Source organism: Drosophila ficusphila, unplaced genomic scaffold, assembly GCF_018152265.1.
Source record: "Drosophila ficusphila isolate 14025-0441.05 unplaced genomic scaffold, ASM1815226v1 contig_127, whole genome shotgun sequence".
NCBI classification, from domain to species: Eukaryota; Metazoa; Arthropoda; class Insecta; order Diptera; family Drosophilidae; genus Drosophila; species Drosophila ficusphila.
In genome coordinates, this window is record NW_025064016.1 from 1,933,579 (window position 1) to 1,947,123 (window position 13,545).

A 13,545-nucleotide genomic window follows, 5' to 3' on the forward strand; every position below is an offset into this window, starting at 1 on the left:
TGGCGGTTTGTTTAAAAATCACCAGAAACAGCCATCTAAAAATTAAATTTTTTTATTGTAAAGACTTTTTACCGAAATGTATAATATATAGTCAACGTGTAACCCTTCAAATACACAATAATCGTTTTAATACACTTTAAATCAACACAAAAAACACAAACACAGATAATACAAAAAGAAACTATAGGAATAAAGTAAAAACCAATAAAAATGTCGGGCGTAAGGATTGGAGAGACGTTTGAAGAAGATAACATTGAAGACAGTCAGGAATCCGAATCAGACCCATGGGAAATTCGCTTTCCCCTGCCGGAGCAAACAAATCCGTTCTTGTGTCGTGATGAGTTCCTCAGAACCTTCATAGAGGAGCACGAGGCCCGGGCAATGTCGATAAGGCCAGGATCATCACTTCGGCCCACTTCGGTGGTCAATAAGTGGGCGATGGAGACCACGGATCCGGGCGCGGAAAAGGGGGCCGAGGCGATGGTTGTGCTGCAGCTGGCCAAAGATCGTCAAAGAACTAAGATCAGAATGACCGCGAAGGAAATTATAGAATGCATCAGAATGAGATCGACCCTGCTGGCTGATCTGAATCGACAGTGCCAAAAGGCGGCCATCGAGTTCCTATCGGTTCGCCTGCTCAAGCAATTGCGGCTCTTCTCGAATCCTTGGCCAGGAGGACTGGAAGAGATGCCATACAACCTGTTCAGCTGGTCGGTTGAGGACTTCATGACGCGTCTAGACATAAAGCAGATCTATCTAGATGTAATTAATCGGGAACGGAGTGTTGAGGAGCTCGACTGCATCAAATTTTGCAAGGATCTGAGCGAAATCGAACTACTTATATACGAAATTCGAGAGGATTATCGCGACGACAAGGATCTATGCGAACACAGCATTAAAACGTTAAAGTAAGGGTTTCCTTCCACATTTTTTACTTTTATTTCCGTTTTATTTCTCAAATATACCATTTCCGATATTTTAGGGGTGCCCAATACATCAATAATGCGCCTTGGGTTAAGACTCTCAATGAAAACCTGCAAGGCATCAAGGACCAACGTATGAACGCTTTGGTTTTCAAACGAAGTAGCTCCTTCAAAATGATATCCCGACAAAATTCGGTTATGGGCGACTATGAAAACGCCTCGGGTAACAAAGAGCTATATCTCTTGAACCTACATAAATTGGTGTTCATTTATTTCGCAGCTCTGGATCCCATTGAGATGCGTTATGAGATCAATTGGATTAGGAGCTGTACAGACCAGCGTTTACTGCGGATGAACGGCAAGGAGGACGCGATCAGTGATGAACTAAAGCGGCTCGAGGTGCAGGCCAAGCAGGACGAATCGGTGCAGTACTCCTGCGAGCTAATGTACTCCTTGCAAGTGGGACATCTCAGGGAGAGCATCAAGCAGTGGCAGGAGCGACAGGAGACCGATCTCGAGAACGCCGATGTCATGTGCACTGTTGCCAAGCTGGCTGTGCAAAAGTTGAGAGACGATCTCAAGTTCTACCAGGAACAAAAGGAAATGTATCTGAAACGAATAGAAGAAGTTCAAGCTATTTTAGCCCGAGAGGAGGAAGCTCGCCTACGGAAGGTAAGTAACTCTAAGGTATTCCTGATTTGGCCTCACCTTTGGTTTTAATATCTTTTAGGAGGTTGCCGCTATCGAGAAGCGAATGTCAAGAGGGTCTTCGGTAAATAGAAAGTCTGGAAATGCTGGAAAAAAAACCAAAAGGATGTCTGAGAAGAAGGCTGAGAGAAAGTCAGAGAGAAAGTCTGAGCGAAAGTCTGAGCGAAAGTCTGAGCGAAAATCTGAGCGAAAATCTGAGCGAAAGTCTGAGAGCAAGTCTGAGATCAAGTCTTGAAGAGAGAAATTCTAAGTGTTTTAGCATTTCCTTCGATTTGGAACTATTATATATGTTTGCAATTTCCCAAAGAGAACATTAAAATACTTGTTTAAAGTTAATATCTTGTGGTTATTTGAATTTTTTCCTTTATAAGGATTACATCAATTATTTGTCAAACTTGAAAAACCCTTATTTGAATTGACACAATTACACAAAGCAAAAAAAAAAAAAAAAATAACAAAAAAAGACAATCAACCAAAAGGGCCACGAAAAATTCTAATGGAAGAGTTGATTGAGGAAGAAGCCGAGACTTCTTTGGATCCCCATGCCATACAGTTTCCCTTGCCGGAACACCTTGATCTTTCCAAGTGTCGCGATGAGTTTCTTCGCACAATTTTTGAGGAGGAAGACCAGCGTGTGAGCCGAGAGAGTCCCAGATGGACAATCGAGGGCATTTTGGAGACTGGAAAGCCTTTGGAGGTGGAGGATCCAACCATCGAAAAGGAGGCCGAAGCGATGGTTGTTCGCCAATTGGCCAAACATCGCAATAGGGTAAGCCAGACAAGAACTGTGGAGGAAATTATGGCCAGCTTTCGAATGCATTCGGCTTTATTGGAGGAACTAAATATAGAATGCCAGAAGGCGGCCATCGAGTTTCTATCGGTTCGTCTGCTCAAGCAACTGCGTCTATTTTCGAGTCCTTGGCCAGGAAAGCTGGAAGATATGCCATACCAACTGTTCAGCTGGTCTGTGGAGCATTTTATGGCACGACTCGGCCAGGACCAGACTTATCTGGATGTATTCAGTAGGGAGAGAACTGCTGCGGATCTGGACTGCCTTAAATTTCGAGCTGACCTCAACGAAATCGAACTAATTATATACGACATCCGAAAGGACTTCAAACTGAATGATAACCTCTGCGAAAAAAGCATCAAATATTTACAGTAAGGTTTTATTTTAATGTTTATACATATTATTATTAAATAATTAGTTTATATTATCTTTAGAGGTTGCAAGTACATAACGGATACTTCCTGGGTTAAGGATCTAGAGGACAATCGCCGTATAAGGGATAAACTAGAATCCCATTCATTGGCAGATGAACCGAGCATTTTCGACCTGGAGAATCGTAAAACCCTGCTCATGGATCGTTTCGAAGATGTTAGCGGTATGTAGAGAAACTAATACTACTTCTTATCTTAATTATATACAAAATTAATTTGGAACCTTAGCTATTGATCCGATAGAGATGCGTTATCTGATCAACTGGATAAACAGCTGTACGGATCAGCGGCTAATGCTTCTAAATGATAGTGAGGAGGCATTGAAAAAGGAGTTACAAGACTTGGAGACAAAACTTAGCCAGGATATGATGGTGCATAGAAACTCGGAAATGGTTTACTCCATGGAGGTGGAAAGACTCAAGATAAGTCTGAATGAGTGGCAGAAAAAAATGGATAATGATTTGGAAAACGCGGAGGTCATGTGCACCGTAACCAAGTATGCTCTGCAGAAAGTCAAGGATGATCACAAAATGTACATGGAACAGGAGGTAATGTTTCGTCAAAGGATAGCCGAAGTTAAAGAGCTCATGGCATCGGAGGAAAAAAATTCGCAAGCAAAAAGAGGTGGGTTTAAAGGTTAATTTACAGATCAATGTAATAAATAACATTTATTAATTTTTTAAAGGTCAAACAAATTGACGTGGATGCGGTTGTAAAAGAAATTGAAGCGGTATTTAAGCCAAGTGAACCCAAAAAGAAGAAGTCGGCGAAACGCTGAAGCTCATCAATACTCGACAAAATGTATTTATGTTGGCAACCCAAACAAAATAATCAAAATCCCCGTAATGCATGAACTTAACCCCCAAAGGGTTGTTACCTTCAAAGTCATTGCCGCAGGATCAGGCAATATTGGTGGGGTTATTTATTGGGAGGAGGAGGAGTGGGTGGCAAAGTTAAGGCAAACATTTACCATATTCATTATTTTTTGGCGGAGACAAATGAAATTACTGGCAAACGATTGCGGGGAGTTCCACTCCCTCTTGCAGTTTAGAAAATCGAATTATGTGCAGTTTAGTCGCCGTAGTAACCTATCAGGAACACCCACTCCGAATCGGGGAAACTAATGGAGCCTCATGCATAGTTATTTTATGCGCCGTGGCAACCTGCCACTTGCCGCATAACTTTGCCTGTGGTTGTTGCCTGGTTTAGGTGTATTATTTACGCTTAGAAAATAGAAAGTAGTTGTAGAAATTTTTCACCGCCAGTCGAAGGCGGATCGGGTTTAGCCAGATAAAATCCCTGGGAATGCCAACAAATCTGCGACCGACGACCAATGGCAACACTCCGGAGGATTGGCAAGTGTTTGAGGTGCTGTTCGGTGCCCAGAATGACACGAAACTCCTTCCGGAAAGGATGACCGCAATGTCACCTTTGAGGCAACAACCAGTTCTTCCATCTTTCCAGGTAAGTGGTTTGTCTGTCGCTAAGGCACTCAAATCTAAAATTAGTCTCGACAAAATCGTGCGCCAAATTGCCAAAAAAAAAAAATAAAACAGGACTCATATCAGTCTAGATTTATGAGAATTCGCAATTGAATAACGACTTTTGTTCGGTGGCTTTTATGTTTCAAATTTATGCGGTTGTTAGGGGAACTAATGATGTTTGTGGGGGGATTTGCATAAAATTCGGTGGGTGGAATTGCTAAAAAAAAAGGTAAAGGGTGCATAATTAAAGCCTAAAGGAAATATAAATGGGAAGAACATATATTTATGTTCATGTGAAGCATTGTCATAACAAATCAGTTTCAATTTATTAAACAACAATGTGTTGCAAGCATTTTTCCTACACAATTACTACTGAAGTTATTTGTGAAGAATTTCAGTAGGAATTCAATACCTCTTTTAGACTATTTTTTATTTGTGTCATATACTATTCTACTTTCATAACCAAAAAAATGTATAAAGGGTAGATAATTTTACCTTTCCCATATCAATTTCCTTTTCAAACCAATCTGCATAATTAACCTGGGCAGGCTTATCGAATGTTCAGCACATTTTTAGTTCCCATTTGTCTTCGTTTTTAGCCCTCTCCCTGCAAAGTGCAGACAATTGGCCAAAACTTGCACACCTCATTTTCCGCTTCCGGCCAGGATAGAAATTTCCACCGTGGAGGGGCACGGAGTAAACCACCCAACCACCCAGAAAAAACCCACTCCGATGGCATCCGCATTCGCGTGCGTGAGTTCGCTGTGGATATTGCATTTGATACTTCGCCACTTGGCGCCATGTGAATGACCCAAATAATCCAAACAAACAGCAAACAGCAAAGTTTTCCGAATGTGTAAACGTGGCCAGAATGGTGTAAGCTCAACCAACTCCGTCCCAAAAGTCCCCTTGCCCCTGCCATTGAGCTCGTTTTCACTTGGAGCATAAATTTCGAGCATTGTGTGATGTTATGTTGAGGTAAATTCCTCGGTGCCATGCAAATCGAACTCCCCTTAGTTGTCAGGCGGAGTTGTTAGGCTCCTCGAAAGGACTTTTCCCCGAACCAGAGCTCAGTCCTTCGGCGGCTCTGACTGGGATCGGTTCGTCTGGTTTTTTTTGGAGTGGCAGCAATCCGGAGTTGGTGGCTTACAGAATGCCCAGCGACAATCACCTGCATCACCACCACTTGGGACACAGTGGTGGTCTGTCGCCACATCATCATCATTTGGTAGGGATCGGGAATATCAAGGAGCATTTAAAGATATATGTACAATATAATAAAAAGTTAAAAAAATCTTCCTTAAAAATTAAAAGGTTTAAAAACAGACAAAGAGGAAAATGGAATACAATTTACATAGATTTAAATAAAAATATTTCTTTTAATGAAATGCTAATAGTTCTACAGAAAAAATTATGAAGTAAATTTGATGAAGGTAGGTTTTTGTCAAAATTCAAAGATATAAGATAAATCAAGTGAATAGGATTTTTAAGTGGTTAAAAACGGAATGCAAATATGTAATTAAAAATGTTTTTGATTCTGATATTTGTGCCTTTTCCAGCTGGACGCCTCCTGCAGCAATACAGGAATCACTGTCACTGAACACCATCATGGACTGGACTTAACCACCACTCTTCGGAGCGAATTGGCTGCGTTGTCCTACAAAAAGGAGCGACTGACGGGGGAGGTAACGGCTTAAAAAATATACCTTTAAATCAAATAATAAAATGGTGAATTTTCCACCCTATCAGCTAGCTGAAACCCGAACTGCCTTGTGCAGCAAAGAGGCTGATATTGAGAATCTGAGAGCCCAGGCTGCTCGGCAAACAGCTCTCATTGGATCCCTCCAAAGTCGCCTCCAGAATGCCGAGAGCAGGGAGCAATCCGTGCAGGCCAGATGCGATGCCACCATTCAGACGGTTCAGCGGGAGAAGCGGAGTTCGGATGAGAGAAATAAAGAGCTGATTTGCAAGATCCAACACCTCGAAACTCATGTGGCAAGTGAGGAATCCCAGAAGGAGCAGGCCAAGGCCCAGTTGCACGATCTCCTGCGACGACTGAGCATCAGTTTGGGAATGGATGTGTGCGATGGCAATCAGAACTCGCATGCCACACCCGAGTGCATCATTTCCCGGGCCGAGGAGGTGATGGTGGAGCTGCAAAGGACCAAGGCGAAGGTCAGTTCCACCTGCGATACCCTTAGTTCCTGTGAGAATGAGCTGCTAAATCTCAAATCCCTGGCCAATATCGAGAAGCAACGGCTGACTGCCCAACTCGATGGAGCTGGCAATCATAATCACGAACTCGAAGGACGTTGTCGGCAATACGAAAGGGATCTCCAGATCCAAAGGGATCGACTCACCGAATCGGAAATCAATGGCGAGAAACTCAAGGAGGAGTTGCGTGGCTTCGAGTCCCGTTGTCATCGTTTGCAGAACAACTTGGACAGGATTCAGGGAGATCGTTTGCAGTTCTTGAGGGGATTGAGCAATCTCTTGAATGTTCCCGAACCCTGTGAAACTTTAATCAAGGATAAGTTGAGGGAAACTCTGGCGGAAAATCAGGCCATGCATGCGGTAAGGAAATTTGGTTAAATATTAAACAGGATCTTTAAAATACATATTTTTTTACTACCAGCAAATGCATTCCCTGCGAGATCAGTTGAGCTCGGAACATGAAAAGCTAAAGGAAACCCAGCAGAACACCGAATGTCGCCTTCGTTCAGGAGAAGCTCAGAAATGCGAGCTAACCGAGCGATTGGAGAAATGCCACGCGGAGATCCACACTCTACGAAAAGATCACATGGGTCTATCGGAATTCCTGCAGCGCTTGGCCAATGCGATGAACTGGAGCGAGTGCTCGGCACCACCGGCCCTTGGAACCGACACCAACTTGATGGCCGAGAACCTGCTCGAAAGAGCCGAAAGACTCACGGCTCACTGCGAGCACGAGGTGTCCCATCACCATCATCATCATAGTCCCGAGAAGGGTTGCTGTGACCATGGACACGGTCATGGAAAACTGCGCCGGGAGAGATCCTGTCACGATATTCCCCTCAAGGATAGCAGCAGTGTGTACAATCTCCAAAGAAGAGTTCGTGTTCTGAGGGAGCAAGTCCAGCGGAGGGATCTCCACTTGGAGCTGCTGCGTCGCAAGTTGGCCATCATTGAGGACGGAGCTCGTGGCAAGTGCATGTTGCAGGGTGAACGGGACGAGGCGGTTTGCCGGGCCAAGAAGGCCGCCAAGCAGGTGGACAAGCTGAGTGCCCAGTTGGCCGATGCCCGATCCCAAATCGCTGAGGTGAAGGCTCAACTTGCCGAGGCTGTGGAGTACAAGATAACCTCCTTGGAGAGGGCCAGAAAGATCGACGAGCTGAGCACCCAGATGTGCGATTTGGAGGACGAAAAGACGCGTCTTTTGTCCCAACTTAGTGCCTTAAAGGAGCGACTCAAGTCTTCCTGCGAGTCCAATCAGAATCGCAGATGCCGTGATGAGGCGCTTATAAATGTGAGTAAATCGGATCTACAAATTATATAATTTAATTTAAGTTACCTTTTAAAATTCCAGTCCATGCGCGATGATGTCAACCGTTTGAGTGCCCAACTTTCGGATGCCAATCAGAGACTGTCCCATTTGCAATCCTTCCGCACCTCGGTTGCCAGGACACTGCATCTTCGGGATTTGCCGGAAACCGATCTTCTGCACCGTCTTCAGGCCTTGTGCTCTGCCCACCAGGAGTTCACGATGCTCTCCAAGCGATATGAGACCGCCTCGCCAGTTGGCGATCATCCGTGTCCGCGTTACGATGATCCCATTCCACCTTCCACCCACTGCCGGCCGCCCAGGGAACTCAGTCCCACGCCCACCGCCTTCCACCACAAGGCAACCATTCATTCGGGGGGAGCAGCCATCACCCACCGACCGAGCATCACCATGGATCCAACAGCCATGTGCACAATCACCACGGGCATGGACATGGTCACGGATCCCATTCGAGGAGACAGCGGAGCAAGAGCCGGGATAAGAGACTCCACGACGAGTGCTTCGACACGGATGTGCATCGCTTGCACCACGGTTGCAAGGAGGAGCTGCTGGCCACCGGATCCGAGGACGACTTCGACTTCAAAAGCAAATACTGCTAGACATGCACCCCCTCTTTTTTATGCATTTATATTTTTCCTAGTAACTAGAAATAAAGTTCTGTTCTTAAAATTGAGGATACACTTTTCTATAATTGGTATTGTTTTATTTTTAATCATTTAAAAAAAAAATACCCAATTGAATTCTTTTGCTGCAGTTTTGTGTTAACATACGTTAACTAAACTTGAAAAATATTTATAATATTCGAATATATAATGTAAGGTTTTTTGTTTTAATTATCATCTTATTCTGTTTTACCAGGTGGATAGGTTTAAGAAGGAAAAATTTTAAATTTAATAACAATCTTTATTTGAGACACAGGTCCAACAGCATTCTGGGAACTTTAACACAGAATCCATGGCCGTGTCATCTTCACAGCCGCTGCTTGGCAAAGTGCGAGGACAACTGAAAAATAGAAAATGTATTCCAAACTGTAGGAAATAACTACAGATAATGCTATAATCGAGTGCCTCGACTATCTGATATCCGTTACTCAGTTCATGTAAAACCCGCGCAACAATTCAAACGCGCGCCCAAAAGAAAACTACATCTGGTTACACTATCATAACAAAAACCGCGCAACGATTCAGAATTCAAAGCAGCGCTCTAAAGTATGTTACAGAATAACGGAACTCAGCTCTCTCCAAATTTCGCTTTAAAGTATTGGGAAAGTATCTGTCACAGATTGGAGAAAACGCCTCTAGCGGTAGAGATTTCGGCGTGGGCGTGGCAAAAAAATGTAACACTATTTTAACTCTTAAAGTTCCCGAAAACTCGACGTTCATATGGATGGACAGATAGACAGGCATAAAGATATGGATCGAACATATTCATATACTTTATGAAATCGCAAGTGGTTCCTTCGACTTGTTACATTAAATACATTATATACAATATACAATAATGTATACAATACAACTACTCTATAAGTAACGGGTATAAATATTGTTATTAGATATTTCTTACTAGTAAATATAAGTCAGTCCCTTTCCATTCATGCAAACTGTAGTGCCACAAGTTCTATGGTGACTGACCTCCTCGCCAGGTCGAAGTATATAAGTATCAGGTTCCTTGTTCTTGCCTCGAACACGAACCGGATAACACCGACCGGGGTGATCTACCAAAATATATAAGATATCAGTTGCAGTTCTTATAAACTTTACCTATTAACACCTTACTATCATCGTGTAGCGTTGTCACATGGATTAAGCCTTCGATATAGTCCACAAAAAAAAAGTACGAAAATACAGGTAGCTACGAACTTCATTGCAGTGTTAACGAAAGCCAACTGATACAAGCTCCATTTAAGGTACTAGAAAAAAAACAGCCAACTAAAATAGATATCCATTCTATAAACAGAAGTTTTCTATTCATTTTAGCAGTGTGGCTTTATCATTTGGAAAAATACTAGATCTTTCAAAACTTTGTTTATAAATTTAAGTTTCCTTAGATGTTTTTTATATATTAAAATGTATATAAAGTTTCAGTAGGTTCACTTTGGGACTGTCTCTTACCCGCTGGACATAATAAACCCGTCCATTGCAGCCTTGGTTGATTGACTTCACTGACAATCATTGGCCAAACCACCAGTTCGCTGTTCCATCAACGAAATTATGCAAATAGGAAAAGTGTCAAACGCATTGTCCGCCTGCCGCTTACGAACGCCTGTCAAATAAATCAAAATTGACTACCCGCAACCTGTTTTTGCAACCAAGTTCAGGCGCAGAGCAAAACGGTGGCGCCTGGGAAATGGGCAATTAATCAAAAGTTCAGTAAACGCTTTTAATACCAATCCCATGGCAACCCCAGCGGAGATGCAACGTCAATCAAGATGCATATTTTTGCATGTTCGAAATTATACAACACGTGAGTTGTAAGTAGTGCCCCATCGCTTGCCACACAGACTTGCCGCAGACGACACCCAGAGCAATGAACTTGCACCATCGAGATCGCCTCGCTTGACTTCTCCTGGTTCTCGTGGAAAAGTGGGAGGAATCTTGCTTGCACTCAAAACATAAATTCTTTAAAAATATGCATTTTAAAATATGTACTTTAAAAAGAACTGGAACATGTGCATAAAAAATCTCGTGAATCAAATGTTTTTTTCATAGTTTTTTTTTGAGTATACGATCAAAACCACAATATAAAATTTTAATAAATCATTTCTAACTAATCCTCTGTATTAGCAATAATGCTACATTTATTTGTGATTAAAAGTATATGTATTTCTAGTCATTATATTTATATTTTAAAAAGAAGAAATTAATAATTATTCGTCATTATTTGATTGATTCATTTATTCTTCAAACAATTTTAGTTGTGTAATTTTATTTGTAGTTCACTTGGTGGTGATTTTCTGATTTCAAAAGGCATTTTTTGCAAGTGAAAAGAAGAAGGCAGACGCATCCAGAAAACATGTTTGCGAGGGGGTCAGGTTTGGGGGACAGAGCGGGTGGTGTTGGGTGCCGATTGCCACATGTGTGTGCCTGTTGCCTCTGGCTCTTATTTTCTCGGTGATCTTGCCACATGAGCCGGCTGTATGAGTTGTTAACAGCGGGGAGCGCATTTCGTTTCGTTTCGCAATTGAGTTCCTTCTTCCCCAACAGGTTTAACGCTTTGATCTGCTCTTCTTCCTCTTCTGTCCGTGTCTATATATCTCTTGGCGACTTTTGATCTTTAGCTGCGCGAAAAGGAGGCGAAGTTGCAGTGGAGTTGGTCGGAGGAGGAGATGCGGCCATTAGAGCCGCAGTCACTCAGGTGTGGTATAAGCCACAAGAGAAGCCAGACTATACCAGACTTTAAATGCAGGCAGGGGAAAATAGAGGAAAATAGGGAAAAAAAGTCGTCGGGACCTAGCCCATAATTAATATGGTAGAGAATTTGATTTAACACTTTAGGCTTTTGACAAATTGGCCTCATGTCAGGAACTTAATTGCATAATTGGAAAAGGAAATTTAAACTACGTCATGTGTGGCTGATATAAAAAGTGATATTTATTTTTAACAGGAAAAATGATTTATTTTTGCCACCTGAAAACATTCTCTGTTAAAGCTGGTAAAACACCTCTGAATTCCCATCGAACTAATCCAGTTCAACGAATTCTGAATATTGCGAGTTCAATTCAGCAAAATCAACAGCAAACAAAAATAGCGAACGTTCGATGAACAACGCGAATTAAAATTGTATCCAATTCAGATTAAATTGCCACTTTATAGGTATTTTCCCGGACCTTTTTCTATCTCCGTGTCACGCAGATCAAATTCAAAAGGGGTTAAGGGGGGGGTAAGGTTTTAAAAAATTTTTTTTTACATTTTTTTTTATATTTTTTTTCTGAATGACCAATGTGTCGAGAACATTGTGTAAAGATTTTGAGTCAATTAAAGTCAAACTAACAGAGTTACAGCGTTTTAAACAACCGTATTTGGACGTATTTTCACGTATAAAAATACTTTGAATCGATTTTGCCGAAGACGTTATTTTGAAAGTCGGTGAACATCAGAACTCAAAATCTACTGAACCGATCCTTTTCAAATTTTTAACACAAACTCTCAACATAAATACGCAGGTAATCAGGAAGAGTTTTTTTTAATTTTTAATTTTTTCTATTTTTAAAAAATAAATTAACAGCGATTTTTTAAGCTAAAATCGCACTTTTCACTTTAAAGTGCTCCCAAAAATAGACAAAAAATAAATTTAAAAAAATCTCTTCCTGATTACCTCGGGAAATTCATTATCTTTACAACGCATATCACATTTTATTTTTAAGATGATCCGTTAACGCCCTATGATGTTCACCGCAAAACAACTTTTTCTTTGGGCGCTTCGGAAGATTAACCGCCACAGGCGTATTTCTTAATATTTTTTAATAATTTTTTTTTTCTAATACTCTTCAAAAGTTAAACAATAACATGTAATTAAGCTCAATAAAATAAACTTACTCATTTCGCCGCAAAAAAAAATCAAACTTGGCCCTTTTTATGGCCTTTAAAACCTTACCCCCCCCTTAAATCGAGGTTGGGGTTTTCGCTTGTTTTTGCCCACAGGAAGCTGCCATTTGAAATGCGTTTTTGCCTAGGAAAAACTAGGACACTAACTATGAAAATGCGGACAAGTTGAAGTCCACAAAGCCAAACACGATGCGTGTGTGTGGTGCAGGGTCCAAAATAAATATATGCTCGGCACAAAGGTTGGATGGGTGGAATAAAGGCGGGCGGGAAGGTCACAAGTGCCTTTGGTGTCAGACCAAATTGTTTACAAATACAGAACACGCGTTGAAAGGCTGCCATGGAGAATTTCAGTGGGGAAAGTTAAGGAATGGATCTGAAACCTCTGGCAACGCCTTACCTTGAAGGCAGCCATCTACTTCTCCTTGGGATTTAATGGTTTTTTTCTAGCATAAAAGACTCGGTAGCAGCATCATCATCATCATCACAATCCGGGGACTGCCTGACTGGCATCTGAAATGATTTTAATGCTGTTGACTGTGGGTTTACATTGACATTTTGGCCAACTTCCCCATCCATCCATCCATCCCCCCACTTGTAGTTCGTCGAGATTTGTAAAAGCCACAAGCTTCCGCTTATTGTTTAGCTGGTAACAATTAAGCCGCACTTTTGCACCAGTCAACTAAAATAATCAAAATGTTTGCGGCTCACCCATGCACCCACAACCAAATACATTTAGGAACTTATACACTTAACAAAAGTGGAAACATTTAACTGAAATTTCTAAAATGTTCTTTAAAAAACTAAAATTCATGTGAAAATTATTTGATTGGTTAATTGATAAATTTAATACTTGGACCATGTTTTTGGATATGTTATTATCATACATTTTATTTCCAACTTCGTATTTCTAAGCAATACTTTTTCTCCCCGTGCACATTTGTGTGGGGGTAATCTCCAGCTCAAAGCCGAAAGCAAATGCAATTTTTGAATTTTTCCACAGAGTTGAGAGTTGAGTTAGGAATGGTTTTGTCCATGAATTTGCATGTTTTGGCAGGGATCAGTTGCCTTGTTTTGGGGAATGGCAGATGCGGAATCATGCGGATTGCTTTGCCATTAGTCCGGTT

At 41.7% G+C, this 13,545-nt stretch overlaps 3 protein-coding genes and 1 long non-coding RNA gene across 4 annotated transcripts; 3 read left to right on the forward strand and 1 right to left on the reverse strand.

Moving 5' to 3' along the window:
* Positions 1-121: 121 nt before the first annotated feature.
* Positions 122-1,967, forward strand: LOC108096100. Its single transcript, XM_017197477.1, has 4 exons — positions 122-908; positions 983-1,146; positions 1,204-1,595; positions 1,654-1,967. The coding sequence occupies exons 1-4, from the start codon at positions 211-213 to the stop codon at positions 1,864-1,866; spliced, it is 1,467 nt and encodes a 488-aa protein (XP_017052966.1). The 5' UTR covers positions 122-210; the 3' UTR covers positions 1,867-1,967.
* A 75-nt stretch (positions 1,968-2,042) lies between these two features.
* On the forward strand, positions 2,043-3,706 carry LOC108096101. The gene is made up of 4 exons (XM_017197478.2): positions 2,043-2,792; positions 2,856-3,016; positions 3,081-3,476; positions 3,538-3,706. The coding sequence occupies exons 1-4, from the start codon at positions 2,128-2,130 to the stop codon at positions 3,549-3,551; spliced, it is 1,236 nt and encodes a 411-aa protein (XP_017052967.2). The 5' UTR covers positions 2,043-2,127; the 3' UTR covers positions 3,552-3,706.
* A 347-nt stretch (positions 3,707-4,053) lies between these two features.
* On the forward strand, positions 4,054-8,501 carry LOC108096042 (coiled-coil domain-containing protein 170). Its single transcript, XM_017197389.2, is given in 6 exon segments — positions 4,054-4,316; positions 5,896-6,021; positions 6,086-6,910; positions 6,972-7,841; positions 7,902-8,231; positions 8,234-8,501. Coding segments are annotated over 6 exon segments (2,553 nt in total). The 5' UTR covers positions 4,054-4,157; the 3' UTR covers positions 8,477-8,501.
* A 181-nt stretch (positions 8,502-8,682) lies between these two features.
* Positions 8,683-9,782, reverse strand: LOC108096052. The gene is made up of 3 exons (XR_006245889.1): positions 9,653-9,782; positions 9,441-9,591; positions 8,683-8,879 (listed from the first exon to the last, which is right to left on the reverse strand). It is a non-coding gene; the product is annotated as an uncharacterized LOC108096052 (long non-coding RNA).
* Between the last annotated feature and the right edge of the window lie 3,763 nt (positions 9,783-13,545).